Here is a 23,769-nt window from a genome sequence, read left to right as displayed (position 1 = left end):
TGTAATTTGTACTGCTTCAATTAGTGTCCCACTGTACATCTCATTGTTGTTACAGCACTCACTTCATACATTTCAACCATCTGAGTCTTAGATCTTCATTTGTTGTTTGTTTCCTTCGACACTATAGCTAAACTATTAGCTCCTCTATAATTAATTCCTTCTAACAGTCTGACTGCTGTAAAAAAGAAAAAGAAAATAAAAAAGAAGGCCAACGAGGCAGTGAAAGATTGTTCGATGACGTTCCACTGAATTTCTCCTCTTTTTTAGTGATGAAAGATGAAAACGTAGATTACAATTCAAAGCCACAGTTCTCTCATTATCCTCATTATGATGTGGATTAATTATCAATTAAACCCAGGATCCCACAAATCTGTCGTGGATCAGCTGCAGTGTATGATGGGGTGGTATTATCTGATACACGTCTCACTGTGCATATAGGCATGCGCACACATATGCCTTGTTTGGTATTCTGTGTCACTTATCAACAGATGGGAGTAAATACAAAATCTCCATGCAGACTCTCACATATGCAGATAGATATGCAAGGAATAGACCAGCAGTCACACAAGCCAACACACTGACTGCATACAGATGCATTGCATACAGAGTTCATGGTGTGTGCTGCATAGGTAGTGTGTGCAGCTCATCAACTTCTCATTCTCTTATTCACGGTCCAGTCAACATATTAGGATTAATCCCAGATTGTTGCTCCTGGCTGGTGGTTGAGGTGTGGATTAGTTAGTTATGAAGGCAGGCAGATCCATACCAATTTGCATCATACATACATCTAGCTTTACAGTTCTTTCAGTGCATCTCTCACAGAGTATACGACTGAAAACTTTGGTAATTGCGGACTTCTGTCTTGCAGACCATTTCAGAAAGAGAACTGCTCTGCGCTTTTGCTGTTGAACTGAATTTAAGAATGAGCAAATATGTTGTTAATTTTTTAGTTGTATTTTTCCCCAAAGTGATTCATTTGTCAATGGGAAAAATGAGAACAAATTTAAACAAATTATAGTCATTAGTCCGCGGTTAACAGAATAATAAAATGTCAATGGACGAGTATACTGTATATTTTAATTGTCTAGAAGACAAACATCAACGTTTTTATTTTCTGTAAATAATGTTCAACGCTGTGACAATAGCATTCTTCATGTGTTTGAGATTGAAGGCTCACAGTGGAGACATCTGTCTTCAGTCCAAAGTAGCAAATAAAAGTCCTAAATCAAATGTTTCTCCATCCAATAATAATGTTCAGAGGAAATTATTTTCTTCACCCGCTCTTTCTGTAAAATTGCTGTTTGCTGGAAACAGTGATTTATTTGGTCTAGTTGTAAGTCTGTCAGCATGCCTGTGCAGGTGCTGCCTGTGTAGGAAACACACACACACACACACACACACACACACACACACACACACATGTACCCGCACAGAGTAAAAATCAGAAGGAAAAGAAAGGAGAGAAGGATGAGAAGGAGTTATAGTGGAAGGAAAAGTGGCATGAACAACAAAGCAAAACGCCCAGAGGACGGGAAGAAGGGAAGAAAAGAGCAGAGAAGATGGGTGTCTGCAAAAATATGGAAACACCCTGAGCAATGTGTCAAAGCCATGACTTCTAAGGCTCTGACATATTGTTAAGGAAATGATCAGTCAGCACAGTTTTTTACAGTACAGGGCTCGTCACTGACAGAGTTAACATGCAAAATACTGCCCCTTGAGCCTACCGTACATTCTGTTCCCAACATGTTCTGCTATATGTTTGTGATTTGTAGAGACCAGCTGGGTTATGTAGTCCGCAACACTCTTTCCTGAAATGCTTGGCTGAGATCTAAACTTTTACCGTTGATTTTTTTATAAGCCATGATGATGCCACGGCAAAATAAATGTGATGTGTATCTCAACTAGGGCACTGGTTGCAACTGACATGTGCTAAATGCACCCAAGAAGAATGGACTTCAATCTGAGGACACTTTAGGTCAGGAGGTGCTTTAACAACAAGGTGTTGACTTTGTCCATCCACAGCAATGTAAAATAAAGTAGCACAGTCAAATGTTGGTAAGGATGGATTGTTGAGATCCTATTCCATTTTCTTTCACTTTCTTTACAGCCCCTGTAAACCCAAACCATCCCAAATGAATATGGGGAGTTAGTTGCATGACAGTAAGCATCTGAAAAGAGTTAGGCAAATGTATCAATCCAATTTAGAGACAATGTCCTTTAAGTTTGATAAACGTTACAGAGGCAGGCCATGTTCGGGTTCTTATTACACAATTAGTATTTTTAGCCAGTCGTGGCAGTTCTCTGCCCAAAACATTCTATAACAACAATAACTGTTGCCATGGAGACCGTTTGATACGGCCACGCCCACACAGTACCCTCAAACGGTCTGGAGTTTAAAAAGCAGTTTTTTTGTTTTATGTTATTTATGAACATTTATTCTCAATCTGATTTTTTTGATAACTTTGATATGGATTTTTTTACTATTTAAGAGCTGGTTTCCAGAGGCTTTAAGTCAAAAACATTCTTCAAAAAAATATACTTAATGTCTTTATTGGGAGATCTTGTTTTAGTATTTGATTTTCCGATGACATGAATAGACTATTTCCTGAAAGCATTTGAATTGCATCCTTGTTTTTGTTTTTTCTTCTTTTATCCGGTTTTCTATTCGGAATGGGCCTCAGTTCAATAGTACTCTGTATCCTCACAGCAAAAGCGCTAAAACTGAAGTGGCTCAGGAACCTTGAGATTGTAATTGAATGGTGAACTGCACTTACAGGAAAAACATGAAAAAGAAAAACTTTGATTGAATTGGGATCTTGATGAATAGAAGCAGCGTATTGTATGATCGAGCCAGCTTACTTGCGTTGATTTGATACTGAAGAAGAGACACAGCTCCTACACACTGCCTGTGCAACGAAAGCATTCAGCCCATAGCCAATTACTACATACACTAATATACGCATTTGAGTGTTTTTATATGATCAAATTCCATCTGCAGACTTGTGTCAGCAGATGGAATTTCATTATGCAATGAAAAATGTTCAGCTCACTTAAAGCAGAAAACGCTAATATCTAAAAATTGTCTAGCATAATAATAATAAAATCCAATTAATGAATTGCTGGCAAAAAAATATATATATATACATTTTAAATCCTAATTACTCTGCACTTTATCAGTTGTTTTTAATTTAATATGTACCCGTTCTGGCAAGAACTAAAAAGACCAAACTTTTGACTGGTGCAAAGAAAAGAAAGTTGAGAAAAGGTAGAGAAGGTGGCTTCTTACTGATCGCTAGGCATAATAATCCTCTTGTTTTGGTTATCTTATGGACCTGCACATGCACGCATACACACACACACACACACACACACACACACACACACACACACACACACACACACACACACACACACACACACATACACATATGGCCACATCTGCAGATGATTACACATTTGAACAAATGCTGCATGAACAGATGGTGTATCATTAGTTAATTAGTATATTTCATAATTGTTATCTGAGCTGAATACATCTTAAAATTTTTCTTTCTTTCTCTGCCCCTGTGTGCAGGTAGGGCAGAGGCAACATGTGTTGGTGACAGAGGAGTCATTTGATGCCCAGTACTATGTGGCTCACAACAAGTGCTACGAACAGGTAAGACAATTGCTCAGGGTTCCCAATGGTCTGGGTGTTTTGAGTGAGGTCTTGAACGTCATTGAAAATGCTTTTTAAAATGTACATAGCTTGTGCAGTAATAGAAATTGAATTTATTTTGAATTCTTCTTTACCTAATATTTATACTAAATATATTACTTTCCGTCATCACAACCTGTCTGGAGAAAGTGCCAAATGGCGTTGTCTGTTAACTCATTGTTGTAACAATAAATAACCTTGATCTGCGTTTCAAACTGTGCTGTGCTACTTTCTTGAATTTAAGTGGAACTTAGTTGTTGAATTTGATATTTAAGAAGGTGTTTGAACCCTGATTGTTAAAGTACATCGAAAAATGACTAAGATGCATAATCTGTAACCAAAATGTTTGACCACAGCTAATTGAAATATACTAAAAATGTAGTTCATATATTTGAACTACCCTTGAAGGAAATGTGAAAGCAGTTTGAGTTATTTCCTTAACCTTGTCTGCTTATGTTTGCCCCTTTGCATTGGATTAATCTGAAAATAGTTTTGTTGGTCGACACACTCTATCTCTAACATACATTACTCTGCATTCGATGAAAATGTTTGTTGCATGTGAAGCTAATCCAACCCTTCCTTAGTTTCACACTTGGCAAATCAGATCAGAGGCTTTGCTTTGCATGTCACAGAAGTACTCACAGCAGGTGTCAGGAGCTTAAGCATGTATTCACTAAAGTAGGTTATCTAAATCGCGCACACACACACACACACACACACACACACACACACACACACACACCCTGCGGTGGTCATGAGAGCATTTTGGCGGCTGATAACAGCAGTACTTTTTTTTTGCTTTTTACTGTATTAACATTAAGGTCAGCCCTAAAGACATGAACATTCCATCCTACACACACACACACACAGCTGTTCACATACACACACATCCGCATGGCTTCAAAGACCCTCTCTCAACCTGTGAAAAATTCACTTTAAAACATCTTCAAATAAATCAATTTCCTCCTGCTTTAACCATCATCAGAAACATGTTTGAAGTTATGCTTTTTATTAGCGGGGAGGGCAGGAGGATGGTAATAATTTTTTTCCTCCCTTCCACTTTCCCTCTGCTCTTCTCCCCTCCTCTCCGCCTTCCTTTGCACCTCCTTCTGCGGGCTATAAACTTAAAGTTACAAGTGTCACTCGGTTCATGTATGTGAATGTGTGCCAGTGCATGCTCCTGCAGCGCACGTGTGTACATGTGTGTGCATTTATGCAGGCATGTATTTCATGTGTGTCGGTCGGTTGACTGTCCTCAAGAGAGAGAGAGAGAGAGAGAGCATGTTTGATGTTTCCCCTGTCCCATTTATTTTTGAACATTAAGTATTTGGCATGTCCCTTAAATCACTCTCTGACTTGAAAAAGGGAACATGAAAACACTATGTACTTACATGTTCCTGGATCCGTACACCCCCCCCCCCCCCCTCCCCCTTTGGGAGACATATCCCCATATCATGTGTACTATATGTCTACAGCGCATCCACGGGACATATCCTGTAGACACATTTACACACATTAAAGAGGTCTGACTCAAAGTGCAAGTTGTATTTTGAGAACCTCTTGTCTTTCTTCCTCACTTGTATGCTTATGATTATTCTAAGAACTCCATATCAAAACATAGAGCAGTTCAGTTGAGGGCAAATATGGGGAAGCCGACTATCAGGAAAGAAATTAAAAGGAGAAGTGGGATCAAAGAAAAAGGGCAGAAGGAGGTGGAGTGGGGTTGGGTGCGTGGGTGGGTGGAGAGAAGTGTGGAATAAGGTAGAGAGAGGTGTGAGTGTGAGGAAATGGTTTCACTTTAACAACATTAGATAGATGGATATCTATCCTGACGGGTATAAAAGGGATCCAACCCACATGTGTGTGTCTGAGTGAAGAAGTGGGGGGGGGGGGGGGGGGGGTTCCAATGAAATCGGACAAGCTCTTTCATCATTTAATCACCCTGTAATGGGCCTCGAATGACCCTCACCTACACACTCACCTACCTCCCCCATAGCCCTGCTGTTTTACCTCTCTATCTCTCTCTCTTACACACACACACACACACACACACACACACACACACACACATCCTCACAGTGGTTAGAGTGTTGAGCAGCAGGTGTGTTGATTAGGCAGGTGTTGCGCTGGCCGTGTGTGTGTCTTGTCTGGTCTCTTCTCCCTATCTCCTCTCATAATCTAGCAGCTGGATAGAGACTGTCGGATTAACACTGAGCCAGGTTAACACTGAGCCATCACAGTAGTAAGACACTGCCTCCAACCGGGTTCACATGCTATTCTGGGGCCCAGTCAGTAGCTTAAGTCCTGCACAGTGCTGTAATGGTTAGACAGACCACCACATGGTCCGAGTCAGTACGCAAACAATACTACTCAAATGGGCTTGGGAAATACAATAAATTCCCTCTGCTCATTGTATTTAAAGGTGCTACAAGGAACTTTGTAGGAATTGTGGTGAGAAAGTGAGATCATAAGGCTGTAATAATCAAGCAAAGAGTATTTAATAATCAAGCAAAAGAGTATTCAATCAAACAACAGAGGCTTCATGTTCTATCCAGTAAGAACATGGAGGTCCATCCGACCCAGCAAGCCCCGCGATGACTTTCTGAGAAGAATGGCCCCGATCAGATGGCAAGTCACATCTTAAATACATGTCAGCTCAGCATCAACAATAGTGTTGTGTGTTTCAATTGGCAGTCAGGTGAGGGGGAGGGGGAGGGGGTGGGCGTGGGGGAGGGCTCAGTGACAGACTGTTTACTGTTGCAGGGGGGGGGGGGGGTATCCAAGGGAGGGGGCGGGGTTGGGGAGGTGCAGTCTGAGTACTCTTCAATACACATTTGAGGAATTTAACCTTAGACATACAGGAGTAATACAAGATAAATACAATGTTTCCTATTACATTAATAAGCATTCCAACATTCAATATTTCTGGAACAGTTGAATTTTTCCTCGGATGATCATGGAGTACAGCAAAAGGGACCATCAGTGCAAATAATACACTTTTTACATAGTTTTTCTTAATGCCTTTGTCATGGGTATGCTCACCTAGGACGTACACATTTAAACTTGTGTACTCATTTAATAACTATTTCCTAAGGAAATGACCACTGCTGTTGTTCTTCTTCTTAATTGTTAGCCTATGTTCATGTCTGTTAATTCAGAAAGGATACCATCACTTTTCAAATCCTAAGATGATCCTTCGCATACGGGGAGCCTTTTTTATTTTACTTGCGAAATAGAACAACATGGGATAATTACAAAGAAAACCTTAATACATTATAAATTATAATAAGCCTCTAAGACTCCAGTTTAAAATCCTGCCATTAATCAAAACACCAATTACTCTATTAGTTTTTACAGAGAACACTAAATCTGAGAGCAAAAAGAAACCAAAGGAAATCAGTAATGGAATACTATACATCATTGTCAATATGTCAACGGTTGTGGTTAGTTTGAACATTGTTTTGAAAGGACAGGCATTTGCATATGATCTTTATTTACAGGAATAAGTCATTAAGATCAAATTCAATTTCCCCACTAAGCTATAATTATAATTCTTTGTTTTTTTCTCTTCCCTTCCGTGCTGTATAGTTGCCATGGTGAAATAATAAGACAAAACCAGCCAATCCCTCTGGTTTATCTCACAGCTGTTGCAGTAGTGTTTTGACCTTGAGGGGCTTCCATAAATGGATCTGAAAACACCCAGCCCTGTGTTTTTTTAAGCAGGCAGGGAGGGACTAGCAAAATAACAATAATGTGTTGGGAGAGCGTTGGGGAAAACAAGATTTGAGCAGCATTTAATTGAAGAATGCAATTGACAGATGTGGAGAAACATGCAGAGAGGGTTGATTATTCACTGGGATAAACGGTTATAGAAAGTCGAGAGTTTGTCTTGCCTTTCTAGAGCAGCACATCTTGACACGCTCATTTTGGCCTGTACCTCATATACACCTTGTAACTTCCAATGTTAAATAATAGATATTTTGTTTCCAGACTTTTTTCAAAATCTGCAGTGACACCGGTTATGATGATGTGTTGCTCCTGGTTTACAGGTGCTGGTACCTATGAGGGCTGAATTCAAAGGAAAGATGATTGAGGTGGACATCTACGAAGCGGGAAAACACTTCCTCAAAGGCCGACCAGTAGAAGACCGCAAGCCTTTCACTCCCTCCATTGCTGCACCGCTTCAAAAAGGACAGGTGTCGGGCCTGACGCAGGTAAACACACACACACACACACACACACACACACACACATGCCTGCAAACACTTTTATTATGTGAAATGCCCTAGAATCACATTTGGTGTCCCCAAATCATCACAACAACACTGTAAATGAAAGTGACATCAAAACAAATGCAAAGCGAGTCAAATTCATACGTGTATGTTAACACAGTCATCACGTTATGGTTAATTGAACACAAGTAATATTGATTATTGTAAACTACTTACATAGAATAAACTTTAAATAGAATATACTGGGTGGCATAAAAGAAAAGGGGTAACACACAACAACTGTATCTCTTGACATAAAGGTAAGCATATGGAATGGAGAGTTAAAATAAAGGGATCCTTCCTGGCTAATGCAGACATTCGGGTTTCTACACACTTCCACACATGCATGCAGTATAGATGAGTATCTATTCCTTTCAGATGTTCTGACAGATGTCTTGATTCATGGTCTATGATCCAATATGAAGATGATTTATTTTTTTTACAAATAGGAATTAATGTGCTTTCAAGACTAAACGATTCAATTTAAATCAGCTGCAAATTAATATTCAACTCCGATGACATTCCTTTACTTTAATGAAAGTGTATGCATTTTGAGTTACTGGTTTTCAAAAGGCACATTTAGTATTGAATGAGAAATACACCATAAGATTGAAGAGATGGTATGGCAAGTCACTTCAGGAGATAGCTTTTTTTAATTATATGATACAAACTGGGTATTGTTTACCTTGGTCCAGCAGTCGGATCGTAATAGGAGCGCCAGATGTTGAAAATAATACGTTATATGACTTCTGCTATTCTATTCAGCCACAGAGATTAAGGGGCGAATAATTGTTTTGATGTTTTTCAAATCAATTGGATATACCTTTTTATATACTGGTGAAGAGCAAGCAACCATTAATCAGATGCTTATATAGTGTGTGTGTGTGTGTATACTGTATATGAGTGTGCTTCTGTCTATCTGCTGCACATGTATTCAAGTGAACGAGACCTCTCGCATTTTGCAGGTTATGAGAGGTCATATTGTACTGCTCTGTCAAAGTCTCTCAGTGTGGTCATTCCTTATCAAAACAGTTGTGTTAACAATAGGCTATTCAAATTTCTGTTCAGTCAGCAAATGAATGAGGTGTGTGTGTGTGTGTGTGTGTGTGTGTGTGTGTGTGTGTGTGTGTGTGTGTGTGTGTGTGTGTGTGTGTGTGTGTGTGTGTGTGTGTGTGTGTGTGTGTGCGCGTGTGTCTCTGTCTGTATGGTGTCTGTCCACATTTTTAATCCATGCTCGCTGCTGCAGTTTGTAGAAAATCACCAGTGTACCAGGCGTGAGATAAGTAATTTAAGATAAGCAGTGGCTGGCTAAATTATCCTCTGTCTTCCTTCCCAGCACATGCACACACACACACACGCATGCACGCACACACACACACATACAGACATGCACGCACACAAGCACCAACACCATGTTAATGTATCTGTTTCACTGCATGTTATTTTTCACTCTGACTAGCCATAGCTTATAGCTCAGGACATGGAGCCACAGAGCAGAATATGATACACTTTCTAATTTCACACTCCATCAGCCTTTACTGCCAGACAGAGAGGGAGGGGACCAGAGGAACAGACAGAGACATGCAAGAGAGAGGGGGACACTGATGAAGAGGAAAGCAAGCAGAGAGAGAGAGAGAGAGAAAAATGGATGGCAGAGAATGCGATAAGAAAGAAAGAAAAAGAGGTTTCACAGCAAGCCAAGGGACACGTCACTTAGCAATGAAAAGTTCAGCAGCGGGGCCTAGACCTTGTAAAACTAGTTGCCTCATAAAGCCTGTAACTGTAGCACATCCAACACGCACGCTAGCATTGGTTTGCCTGGCTCCTTTTCTTTCCCCCTACACTGGCACTGTTTTAACTTTCTTCGACATTCTTACACAGCACGCCCAGGCCTTCATTTGTCTTGGAACACATGTACTGTCCTGCAGTTAGATTTATAAAGATGCACGCGCGCACACACACACACACACACACACACACACACACACACACACACATCAGAATTTCTTAACTATTTTCTGTCACACTTTATCTGGTCCTAATAATACCTTCAAATACCTTTCTTCAGATATTTCTTGACGCTAATTATTTCCAGTCCTATAAGATCTATGTGTCTCAGGAGTTTTATTCAGAAGAAAATAAAGGCAAAGACATCATCTCCACCACATTTTAAGAGGGCACATTTTCAGTTTGTGTCTGTTTTACACCCTTGAGTGAAACCATGAGGCCTTGGGGTTTTTTTTGGGGGTGGGGGGGGTGTATAAAATGTATTACGGCTATTTGTGTATATGGGTACAGTCAGTGGTGCAATGGTTTGAGCCTACTACACGGTTGGCAGCCACGGCAAAAGGAAGTCATGGCAACAGCAACAAAAGAGAGTGAAACCAAATGTGCACTTTCTAAGGTTGGGTTAAAAATGTGACAGCATCAGAGCAGGAGTCAGGAATGAATGTAGGCCAACAATGCAGAGAGAGAGAGATGGACAAACAGGTTGACTGGCAGTTCAGTGTTTGTTGATAGACAGTAGTATATCTGGATTTACAAAAATGTATTGATGCTTATCTCTGCTTTCCACAGCATACTGGCAGTTAATATATTGTTATGTCAAGTGATCCTGCTGCTCATCTGTAATCCATAGTCTTTATGACCTGCATTGTGGGTGTTCAATGATAGCACATGATTGGAGCACAATGCTAATAGCTAAGTGTCCTAATGGCTTGGAAACACAGCTGTATCTGCAAGCAACACATGCATACACACTTACAGTCTGTACAGGCCTCTGGTATATGAGATGTGCATGCCATTTGTTCAGCATCTGTTATTTATTAAAGGTTAAGTGAGCGATTCTGGAGTACGCTTGTTTTCAAAATCAGTAAATATCTCCTCACGCTACCTGTCCGTACTGTGTGTGCCCTGGAAAAAAATCAGCTGTTTGTTACACCTAGGCTCTGTATACTGGTATGTAAACAAAGCGTGGAACGTGCCTTTTACAGACCCTAGGCTGTGTATTAAAACATAAAAACAATTCAGCGTGCACACAGTATGGACGGTAAGCGGATTGTGAGGATTTATTCACTCATTCTGTCTAAAAGCATTCTCCAGAATCCCTGACTCCACCTTTAACTAATGTTATTATAACTGAACTGAACATACGCATGCACTCACTCAATGCAGTTAAATCAGTGCATTGAATGCAATCTGACACTGGCATACCCATATATGCACTTATCTGAGAACACGCACTTGTGCACACACACACACACACACACACACACACAATAGGGGCTGCTGTCCTATACATATTTAAAGAGCAGCTATTCTCTATGAGTCTCCGCGTGAGTCCACCACACACTGAGCTGTGTGTGTGTGTGTGTGTGTGTGTGTGTGTGTGTGTGTGTGTGTGTGTGTGTGTGTGTGTGTGTGTGTGTGTGTGTGTGTGTGTGTGTGTGTGTGTGTGTGTGTGTGTGTGTGTGTGTGATGAATGAGTGATTAGAGAGGGCCGGTAGATGCTCAGCCCCGTGTCTTACAGCTGAGTCTATAATTACAGGCTTTCGGCAAGAGAGCGAGAGAGAAAGCGTGGAATGAAGGAGCAGGAGGAGACAGCATGTGTGATGAGCTCCATGATAACTGGCTAGCTGATAGACAGACCGATAGTCCTTGCTTTGTCGTTTCATCTAAGATGCAGAGGAGCGTCGTGAAGAGAGAGTGAAAAAGAGAGAGTGAAAAAGAGAGAGTGGTAGATAAGTGGCTGATTGGATAGGCAGGCTGAACCCACTAAGGCCTGTGATGTCCATCCATTTGTCGAAAGAGGAACAAAGTGAGAGATCTATCATTTCACGGACAGAGAGAGAGAGAGAGATGATTGCACACCAGCCAGCATCCTTGCCTTATGTGTGTGGGAATGAATGGAGCGATATGGCCGGATGGATAGATGGATGGATTTATAGAGGGGAGTGAAATGTGAAAGCTTGTGTGGACAGCTGTGGAATGGATGGACCTGAAAGTGGACCGATAGATATATGGGTGCTTGGTGTCTTGGATGCACTCTGTGATGGTTAGACGGCAATAGCATGGATGTGTGAATAATGAATATATATACAGTATGTATAGACAGGTATAGGAATTATGGATGGATGGTTGAGTAGTTATCTGGGGGCAAATGGACTAAACTTTGCTGAAATGTGGAGTGTCTCAATGTCTCTTCTCTAACCCACCCAAACCCCTCACTCCCTGCTTATTCTTAGCCAATCATACCTAAAGTCACTAGTCTTGCAAAACATAGATTTCCTTGTAGATCGTGGATGCCTTTTAAAAAAGTTATTAAGATGGCATACCTTTTATATGTTTATATTATATTGTGATTAAATGTCATTTAACCGAACAATTCTATTGTCATTTAGAGCATCAATGTAGGAATAAGAATATTTTTTGCATACATTTATGTAATTTACGCCATCTCAGTCTGAAGACACAGCTGATATGACTGTGATCAAAAAAAACTTTGTCAGTTTGAGAGACTGTTCAAAGCACCATCATGCTGTTTTAATAGACATGACATGAGCAATATGTTATAAATATATCATAATCATAATCATATAGATCTATATAGAGCTTCCTGCTTTAAACACAAAAGATGTGCAGCATGTCCCAGATGCAGCAAAATGTGAAAATAAAATTGCAGTATTGGTTCTTCATCCCAGTACCCACTACAATAAACTACAGTGCACCACACCACTGTGCATGACAAGAACATACTTTTTAAGTATGTTCTTGTTAATTGGTAAACCTAACTCTACTAACAAGGGTTCTTGCTACTTCATTGCTACTAAATGGTTGATGTTACACCCTTGAGCACAAGAACATTTTGTCTTTCTAAATGTTTTTCCTTTGTTCACTTAGGTAAGATTGTATGGGGCCTTCGGTCCTGCCAACCCCCCTCTCCCCCATTCTGTTTGTTTTTTATTCTTTTTAGGTTTCTTCTCCATCTCTGTGGTTTCTGTCCACTTTGTTCTCCCCGTCTTTCCCCTCCTTTTTTTGTTTTGCTTTCTGTTTTTCAGCCTGACTTTGTCCCTCTCCTTCATTCTTTCCTTCTACCTCATACCTTTGTGTGATATGTGGCATGTTCATTTGAAAGGATGTTTTGGCCATTTCATTCCATGCAACAAGGCCAAGGTTTCCCAGGGAGAAAAAATTTGCTTTTTATTGACATGGATGACATCTCCTATTCTGGTGACTCTTTTTCTACACATCTCTCTCTCTCTCTCTCTCTCTCTCTCTCTCTCTCTCTCTCTCTCTCTATCTCTCTCTCTATATATATATATATATATATATATATATATATATATATATATATATATATATATATATATATATATATATATATATATATATATATATATATATGTCCTTCATTCACAGAAACAGCACTTTCTGCAGAAAGGGAAGGACAGTAATGAGTCTTTTAGTTGGACACAATAGCACAGAAAGCACTCAACAGCTTGGTGAAGGAAAGGAAAAAAGAGAAAGTATATCTTCACCAGCCCTCATCGTCAGATGAAATTAAATGATAGAAGGGACAGGTGGAGAGAGAGAGAGGGAGGGGGGCAGAAAATGAAGCAAGAATGAAAGAGAGAGAGAGAGAGACGGAGAGATCAGGAGACAGGAAAGCAGCTTGAGTGCCATCCAATAATCAGCTTCTTTTCGCAGCATACTTTCTCAAGGAGAGGGATAGAATGGGAGAGGGAGGAGAGAAAGGCCCTGCTCCCTCCTTAAGACATAATTGACGGTTCGTATGGAACGCAGAATAGGAAAAGGAGATTTTTTTCTTTCTTTCTTTTTCTTTCTTCTTCACTTCCTCTCTATTTACTTGTTTTCTGTGTTATTCGTGTCCTGTTCCGCGCGCGTGTGTGTGTGCGCGCGCATGTGTGTACGGTCAATTTATAATTGTATCTTTATGGATTCTTGCATAGGCTGAGTGGGTGGGATTGCTTGTACTTTGCATCATAATGCTTACAGTACATAAACAGACACCCAGAGACATACACTACAGGTTCAATGGTAAACTTAAGCTTGTACACACACATTTATATACACACATACAGCGATGCACATCACCCCCCTGGTGTGAGTGGCGGACTCCTAGCCGCAGGCAATATGAGACCCTGGATGTACACACACACACACATTATGTAGACGAAATGCACAAACACATAACCAACACAAACATTCACACACACAGGCATACCACTCCATAGAAAATCTGTATTTCTCCCCAAACAATTGAACCGTTCCACGTTAACATGAAGCTGTTATGGATTGTTGCTTTGATGTTGCGTTATGCACACATGTTGTCATCTATATTGTCTGTAGAATAACAAAAAGACAAAGATTAGGCTTGTCTTTTCTGGTTGGGATACAGTTAATCCTCTCAAATCCATTTTTAAACAATTTTTTTGTTTTTTTTTAAATGTCAAAGGGTTTTGCTTAGCCTTTGCATGACTTTGTTTACTCTAGTGGCATATATAATTTGTTTTTTTCCCCCTACCAAACGGCCTGCATAGCTATTTTTAAGCATTTCATTTAGCACGTCAAATTGTATTACATGGCCTGCACTTTGTGTATATTGAAGAACCAAAGTCGCAGTAACAAAAGAAAAAAAATGTTAAGCCATCAAAAATATCAGGCCCCCGTCTATTTTCAGTATTCTTACCTAACATGTCAAATGGCATCACACAGGCTCATTGTGTTCTGTTTATTTGAAATGTCAGAGGGTTTATAATGCCCCCCCCTGCTCTGAGGCGTTGCTTTTGAAGCACACATGGAAGATGTAAACAACAAAGCCAAACACTGTTTGAGGGAAGAAGAAGAAAAAAAAAACAAGTTTAGTTATTGAGTGATTCATGTCTCTTTCTTTCACGTTATCGTAAAAATAGACTTCTCCCAAGTAGAAGCTTTGTAAACAAACTCTTCCGAGCTTTAGTAGGCGAGTCACCCAATGGCTTTGTTTTTATTTGATCTTGAATGTAACCTTCCTCTTAAGCACACCATACTGTCTCAACATTATTACAGCTGCAGTTTTGTGGAAGTTTATTGAAGTTGATTATTTTGATTGGAATAGTATTTGATTGGGAAAGAAGGTTAACTTGCTTTACAACCCATCTCTCACATAACAGTACATCTCAGCGAAAAGTGGTCTGTTGAGTAGTTTTATTAGCAATCTATAGGCAAATGTTCCCAGTTATATTTGAACTGGACAACATGACGAGAGCCTTGGTGAACCCTAAGACATTCCCTAAGCTTTAGTTTCATCAGGCTGGGATGTTTAGAATCCTATCCCCTCTCCTATTTGGCTAAGCAACTGTTTAGATTTCTGGATGTGTATATAGACTGATACGAGAGAAGATTTTTTTTAATATTGCTAATGGTACCCACAATAGGCAGCAATATTCACTTATACCTGTTTCAGTATTGGGACCCAACTGAGAAATGGAATCTGCCCTCTTTAATCCCAAACTACTTTATCAACTAAGACACATTTCCTGGAATTACTCCCCAGCACATGGCTTGTTTGATTTTAAAAGCTATTTTAAACATCAGGTTACTTAATGTTACGATGTATAATGTTAAAAATAAATCTAATTGTATATAGTATCACTGTGAGTTGATTATGCCCCGAAATGATGTCACATAAGTGCTTGGTTTGGGCATACACCTCACTGACTTCTGACTGGAAGCAGCAGCTGAGACCAAAAAGCAGTTAAAAGCAACGCCGCAGTAACACCACATTGAATAAGAGTAAGCAAACAGCAACCATTTCTCACTTTTTGATTGTTTTATGGTAGATAGACCTGAAGATATTGATTTCCATGCCCATGGCCTGCAGACACTAGCAGAAGCACTCATGCGTTTATTGCTTCTGTTGACTGTAATTTTGCACTTTCTGTGGCGCAGTGGAAAAAAAGTGGGCTTGCACAAACTACACATCATGTTATGGTTGAATTGACATTTATGGAATATTCAGATTTATTTGAGAAATAGAAAAGAAATTAAGATTTAAACTCTGTATGCTTATGTAAACGTGTGTTTTGTGTGTGTCTGTGTGAGTACACCTATATATATATATATAGTCATTATGTTTGCCAGGGCGCCTCCCTAGGGAGGTGTTCCAGGAGCGTCCAGCTGGAAGGAGGCCTCGGGGAAGACCCAGGACTAGGTGGAGAGATTATATCTCCACACTGGCCTGGGAACGCCTCGGGATCCCCCAGTCAGAGCTGGTTGATGTGGCCCGGGAAAGGGAAGTTTGGGGTTCCCTGCTCAAGCTGCTGCCCCCGCGACCCGATTTTGGATAAGCGGTTGAAGATGATGATGATGATGATGATGATGATGATGATGATGATGTTTGCCTGTCTCGTCATGAAGAAAAGAGTGGTGTCAAAGTGTAACTTGACACTGTGTTATTGTGTGTGTGTGTGTGTGTGTGTGTGTGTGTGTGTGTGTGTGTGTGTGTGTGTGTGTGTGTGTGTGTGTGTGTGTGTGTGTGTGTGTGTGTGTGTGTGTGTGTGTGTGTGTGTGTGTGTGTGTGTGTGTGTGTGTGTGTGTACACTTGTACGCCCATGTATTGTGCCGTGTCAGAGGCTTTTACAGTTGCAGGCTTAGGTACATTTCAGATGACAGATAAAAAGAGGAAGACAGAAAGAGAACATGACTCCAGTTCCCCACTGAGCCTCTGTTCCCCTTTTTGTTATTATAATTTTTTTCATATCCAGCTTTATCAATCTTCATCCACTCACCAACCTAACGCTTGTCATCATTTCCACGGTTTTGAACAAAAACATTGTTTTTTTGTATCAGTAAATATCTCAAAGATTAAATTCCCCCTCCCGTCCCTCTGTCCAGTTGTACATACAGCTGCAACTCATCGTGATTGTCACTGTGACTTTGGCAAACCATCCGTGACTAAGGAGCCTGTTACACGATCGGTTTAATCACACACACACACACGCGCGCACACACACTTAAGCCACTTCCACGCTGTCTGTGTGTGTGTCTAGAGTGACTCTGACAGCTGGTGAGGATCATGTGAGAAATGTGACCACTGTGTATTGTGTTTTTTCTGGCTCTGGTGATGAGGCGGCGATGGTGTGCATGTCACCACGTGTATCTTTGTGTGAATATGTCGATGTGTTGGCCGAGCCTGTACCAGACCCCAAAGCCAATTATTTTATTTTTTTTAAGGTTAATTTGTGGAATTGTAAAAAAAAAAGAGGAATTTGAGAGTCCTGCTGGACCCTTAGTGAAACGTACAGAGTGTGCTAGCCAGTGTGCACCCTTGTTGTTTGTGTAAGAAGATTTTAAAGTAGGATTACTTTGCTTTGTTCTACCACTGAGAGCAGATAGCCATTATCTACCAAAGGCCTCCATGACACACACACACACACACACACACTTAACTCACAAATGCCATCGCTCTTACTCTTTATTTCTCGCAGACATATGCAATGCACTCAGCATGCCAGCTAGCAGGTGGTGAACTACCATAGAAAAAGCCGCATCTCTCTTTTTTTTCTGCCCCCCTTTTCTTCCTCTCCATCCTCTCCTCATTTCTTCTCTCCACTCCTCCTCTCCCTATCTCCCCCACTGTGCCGACACACACACCTACTGGCACTTGGATTTTCACTTATCCTCGATACTGGTAATAGATTTTTCTTTTTAACTGTACTATTCAATCTCTCTCCCGGGCCCCCCTGTTGTTAGAAGACACCTGCAGAGTGACAGACAAATGGATAGATAGAGAAGGTGGCACAGTATATACCTGGCCTGTCAGTGCAGAGAATGATAATGGTTTTGGTTCTCAACTTTTTTTTCTTTCTTTTTTTTCGTTTCATGAATCCCTTTGCTCTAAGTGTGCTACTACTCCTTTTGTCTCCGTTCGCATTAAATATTCATCCTTGTCCTTTTCTTCCTTAGCGGTAGATTTACCCTATTAATTTAATTTAGTTGAAGTCTTTCTGTGTATAAGGCAGCCAATATCATTCTTATAAAAGTATGTGTCCTCTAATGAATGGGCCAATGTTTGATAAACGATTTAAGGACAGCGCAACCTCCCTGAAGAGTGCTTTTCAAATACATTATTGCTGAAGAATTGGATGAGTGATTTGAACCCATGACAGGAACAGCTACATTCATTTTGATCACATGGTAACAATTTACAATAAAGGTACATGCATGAACTGTTAGTTAATTTTGTATTCATGCTATGGACGGTTAGTTTATGCTTATTAAGCATTCATTAACTGTTAGTGCTTGGTTTTTTATGGTTAGTTAAAGCTTGGTAAAGCATTCAATATGCTTAGTTAACCATTGCTTCGTTAGGCATTAACCTAGCATAACGGTAAGTGAATGCTTAGTTGATGCCTATTAAACATTAGCTAAGCAGTAACTAACAGTTTATACATTGACCCTTATTGTAAAGTGTTACAGATCACGTTTATACAGTTAAGAGGCTCATTGATGGGCAGCACGTGCACTATGACAGGGATATGACACGTTAACCGACGTACACCCTAAAAAAGCACCACCGTTATCGTTTTTCACGCATCAAAGCAGCAACAAAACAGCGTATTGGTTTCGCCATTAGGGAGTCGGACAACGATCATAACATCAAGCAAAATGTGGACTCATAAGCCAGACCTCTTGTTACTCATTCCCCCTCCACCTATTGTCTGCAGTCAGTGCGTGAGTGACCCACGGATGTGTCACGTAGGCGTAGTCGGTCATAGTATCCATCCTGCATTGTGCGTGCTAACAAGAGGACACCATTGAGACACAACGGCGAGGAAGAAGAGTGGGTGGCTAAGGTAGAATTCAGAGAGGACAAGGGAGCGGGAGGTACGCCGAGGGTTGAGAGGCAGAGGACAGACGCTATGCAGCTGCTCACACACACACACACACATGCATGCACGCATAGCCATGTTCATGCAACACGTGTATGCATTCACTGACTTTTACATGCAAAAACCTACCATGTATACAAAACATATGCATACAAATGATCCAAATTTGCAACTCAATTATATTTCAGAGTTTTTCCTTAAGTTTTCTAATCATAAGAACTTTTTAGCAAACGGAAGTACAGCGAGATATGAAGAGTCAACCTACTTATAATTATTATCAAAGACAAAGGCTCTTGCAGTTATCCCCCAGTGAACTTGATTAAAGGTTATTCTAGAAAGCCGCTGATCAATCGCTCAATATCTGCCCACATAATCTACCTTTGAGGTGATAAGGCATTTTACCCAGCTGTCATCCATGGAGGAGACGTATAGGATTTCCTCCAAGGTCATCCAGATTGATTCTCACTCCCAACCCAGAGATGTTGACAAGTGTTCCCTGCTCTCGTCCAATTTGTTTAACGCTCAAATTAAAGAGCCACATCTTGCGCAGGATTATTTATTTGCCAATCAATTGGCTTGAGCTTGAAATGGCACCGCAGGTCTCTCTCCCACTCCACAGACGTCAAGAGAAAATGAAACTGAATAAACATGTCATCAAAACTGACTGATGATCAATGAAGGGAGGCTTGGGGGGGGGGGGCCAGGGAGAAATAGGGGCGCTGGTTATCAGTATTCCTTGTTGCCATCGGAATTATATATCGGAGCCAAAAACCATTAACCATTGAAAAATGACAGCTTATTTTTGCAATGGTGCATTCCACGTAGGTGCTTTTTAGTGTCGTTTCAGTGAACTGCATATTTTCTGCTAATGTGCCATTGTTCACGTTTGCATGTTTGACTATAGGTGACATCATGTGAAACACACGGCCCCAAAGCAGTCATTGCTTCAAGTTCACATTTTCAACATCATTTCCTATGTTACTATATAAAGAACAAGTTGCATGTGTAAGTTGTACTTGCTATGGAAACTTTGAAACTATAACACACTCTCTAGTCACAGCTTTGGCTACCTCATATGTTTTCAGCGTCTCCCAGAGCCTCCCTATACGTTATATCACAGTGCACCTTCCTCCACATCAGCTTGATTCAATAGACAGCACTCTGTAATAATTAGATCACCACCAAAACTGCATTAACTGCTCGCACAGAGATAATAGCGTCGTAATTGAAAGGCACTCATTTGCATAAGCGAATGGCTGGTTTTATGAATGCTCTCATCCACAAAATTTATAATCAGTGAATCTTAAAATTCTGTTTATTATTGTGTCAGTAATTTCCCCCAAGGAAACTGAGGAGAGAGAGAGAGAGAGAGAGAGAGAGAGAGAGAGGGACAGAATGTGAAAGGACAAGAGGGAAAGGAAAGGGGGAAGAAATTATAAAGTCCTGTAATTCCCCAAAGTCATAACACCACTGAAATATCTATGGATCTTAATATCAAGTGGCATGAATAGATTTATTTGTAAATGTAGATAATTATCTCCAGCAATGATCCGTAAAGGGTAAGTTATATACCATCTCACATGAATGGTTATTTTATGAAGAACCAGAGGGGCTGAGTGAATTACGATTTGCCTGATGGATGTGGCAAAATATACTCCATATATATTCAAAACAACACAATGAGAATTTTGGTCCTCTGCTTCTTTCTTCTTCCTCTTTCTTACCTTCTGACAATTCATGTTTAGCTGTGGTCTACCCAGGATTGCTCTTTGCTACCTTTTCACTATCATCCCCTTCAACACATTATGAAATATGAAACCCAACTCTTCCATTACAGACATCTGAAGTGTTGGATCCAACTGACACTTTTCAGGACTCTCTGTTTGATCTGTGACTGTGGCCGGTTGATATAATCTAAACATGACCCTCTAATGATGAATAACGGACATGACTTATGCATTGAGCTGCAATGATCTCCGTGTCCACAAATGTGTGGGAGAAGACTGTGTGTCTGTTTGCACACATATGTGGGATATTCACATAATATCAAAGGAGATATTAACATTCCAATTTGAACTATTTAGCCCCCAGTGGTCTCTTTGTGAAGGAGATGTCTGGCAAAGGAGGCGACCTGGTGGCCTTCATGACAAACACAATCTCTCGGCCGGTTGATATAATCTAAACATGACCCTCTAATGATGAATAACGGACATGACTTATGCATTGAGCTGCAATGATCTCCGTGTCCACAAATGTGTGGGAGAAGACTGTGTGTCTGTTTGCACACATATGTGGGATATTCACATAATATCAAAGGAGATATTAACATTCCAATTTGAACTATTTAGCCCCCAGTGGTCTCTTTGTGAAGGAGATGTCTGGCAAAGGAGGCGACCTGGTGGCCTTCATGACAAACACAATCTCTGCCATGTTAATTGAAATAGGTAATTTTTAACCACCAAAGGGTTTCAATTCATGTTTGACTGCAAGTGGACATCATTTGAATAGTTCTCATTTGAGTAAGAGCGAGGGGGGATTAGGCTGAGACCCTCGTATCTGATCCCGGAATCTCTACTTCTCTGCAGAGCCGAGCAATCAGCAAATTCCCTTTTAAAAAAAGTCAGTATTTATGCGTTGTATTGTTATTACAGTGGTAGAATGATAATAAATATGGAGGCATCAAAAAATCTCCATATTTCTAAGTCTCAGTCTAATGTGGTTGTCTTTCTGTATTTCCCCCCCACAGGAGCAGTTGGCCAATGGCGTCAATGGTCCCGCCTCTTTGCCTCCTCCAGCTGTTGTGTTGATTGGCTCCTACAGTGTGGACAGAGAACTCCTGAAGAAGTTCATAATGGGGATCACACTGGTAGCAGCCATCTTGTCCTACGTTGTAGAGAAAATGTACTGATGGTACAGCAGCTACAGTAGAAGAGTAGAGTAGAAGGAGGTTGTCAACCAGGGAGAGGACAGTGTCATCATATGAGGCTAAACAGTGTGTGTGTTTGTATTTGAAGCGGGCGAATAATGTGGTAAAACTGTCTCCTTTGATCCCCCGAAACATGCTCTCATTTGATTTGATTTCAACCCAGATACAAACAGAACAAAGTCAGTGTCACCTACACAGCCATGGATTATTTGAATATTTTGCGAGATTTTAAGTTCAGTTAAATGTCAAACTTTTTAATTAAATTGTTTGCCACCTGGCATTTGACTCATTTTGCTCCAAAGTGATGCCAGTGTGTGTGGACATGACAGGCCAGCAGCTTCTTCTTCTTCTTTTTTTTTTTTTTTTAAACGTACATCCTTGTCACACAACATTTTAATCAGAATCTATTTGGAGTACATATTCTGTTTCATTTGTTTTTTTCATTATGATTGTTGAACATTTTCTCAGTGTAGGCTATTAAAGGAAAATGTTACGCTCCGTCTATTGGTAACTGAACGGCCTGACATTGTCCATTAACTGGTAGAAAAATGTTTGGGTCCCGTTTTGGGTCTATATAGATGTTTTACAGATAGTAAAGTTAACACAACTAAACTAGTTGAACACATTCTGTACCAGAACAAAGTCTGCTGACAATGAAATATATGACACCTTTTTTTTTTTTATGTACTGAGCAGTTAGATTTAAAAAATTGTTGTATAGATTCCCATTCTCCTTTTGGTTGATTGAATTGTGCTTACCATAGTTATTTTATTCAGTGGAGAAGAGTAATTATGTGTATAATACTAATATTAAAGGTAATGTGCAACCTTCATTTCAAAGTATTTACTTTTGAATTAGGGACTATAGGAAAATATATTTTCATTGATAACAAAAGTTGTTTTAACATGTTATTCTTTTGTTAAAGTGTTTCAAAAAGTGTATTGTGTGTTTTTATTAATATGGGTTTATCCTCATACATCAAAGTCAAGTTGAAGTATTTTGATAACAAACTGACTATTGGCCAAGTTGACAATGCTGACTGTTGATTGACGCTCATTAATGCCCCCTTATTTTGTCCTTCAGAACACTGCACACACAGAGTGATTTGTTTTCATTGGTATGTGACTTCAAGAGTTGTTCCATGATGTCTCACAAACCTGTTGTCATGTCTTACTGATCACTACCTCTGAGTTTTCTGTTGCCTGCGCCGTTACAATGGAAGGCAAATGGGAATTATGTTTGTGGAGCTCACAGCATTGAAACTGCATTGTTTCTTTTAAAATACATTATCCCCTGTTACTCTGGGTTGTCCATATATTTTCCTATTCATCTATGGATCATCCAAATGTCTTGCATTGGTGTGGCAGAATACATCTCAGACGGGTATCTCAAATTGTTCTCATTGCTAGACATTACAAGAGGTAAGATATTTTCTTTTCTTTCTCAAATTCAGGTGAAGTGAACCAGCAATTTAACTACTCTATTAATATGTGTACCACTAATGGTGTATGTATATTGTCTTAGATAGTTATAATTGTTACAAAAGCTTGCAGCTATATATTGTTTTTGTCCTTTATGATGATGAGTATTATTGACCATACTAAACAGTGTAATAAAAGACAGAATCAAATAGTTATGAGTGACTGGTTATTTGAATTATTAACTGCTGAAGTTTTGACTATTAAACAAGTCCCATAGAACTGATATGGGAGAGTCCCGTGTCTCTTTACAGCGCGATGTATAGCTCAGTTGTTGTCATGCAGTGTGCCTGTGTTTCTCTCTTATGTCTTTCTGTTTTGAGGTACAATAGTACCAACATGTGCTCCGACATTTCCGACAGCCAATAATGCATGCCCCAATTTATGTGTCACATTGCACTGGCACATGTGCTCGTCTGTATGGCTGCATTTTTTTTATCAGTGTGTGTGTGTGTTCCTACATGCCCTATGTATATTCTTAGTCGCAAGTGTCTCTCAGCTTGTT

General features: G+C 40.1%; 1 protein-coding gene across 1 annotated transcript in view; it reads left to right on the top strand.

The window, feature by feature from the left end:
• cdkal1 (CDK5 regulatory subunit associated protein 1-like 1) overlaps positions 1-23,378 on the top strand; it is a 239,447-nt gene extending 216,069 nt beyond the window's left edge. The window contains exons 13-15 of the mRNA XM_080040162.1: positions 3,575-3,658; positions 7,747-7,911; positions 21,607-23,378. Coding sequence (XP_079896288.1) covers positions 3,575-3,658; positions 7,747-7,911; positions 21,607-21,768 — 411 coding nt within the window. The 3' untranslated portion in view covers positions 21,769-23,378. The remainder of the gene's footprint in view (positions 1-3,574; positions 3,659-7,746; positions 7,912-21,606) is intronic.
• The last annotated feature ends 391 nt before the right edge of the window (positions 23,379-23,769 follow it).

Source organism: Ammodytes marinus (assembly GCF_949987685.1).
Source record: "Ammodytes marinus genome assembly, chromosome: 13".
Lineage (NCBI taxonomy): Eukaryota > Metazoa > Chordata > Actinopteri > Uranoscopiformes > Ammodytidae > Ammodytes > Ammodytes marinus.
The sequence above is the reverse complement of the archived record's forward strand: the minus strand, read 5'-3'. Positions and strand labels throughout refer to the sequence as shown.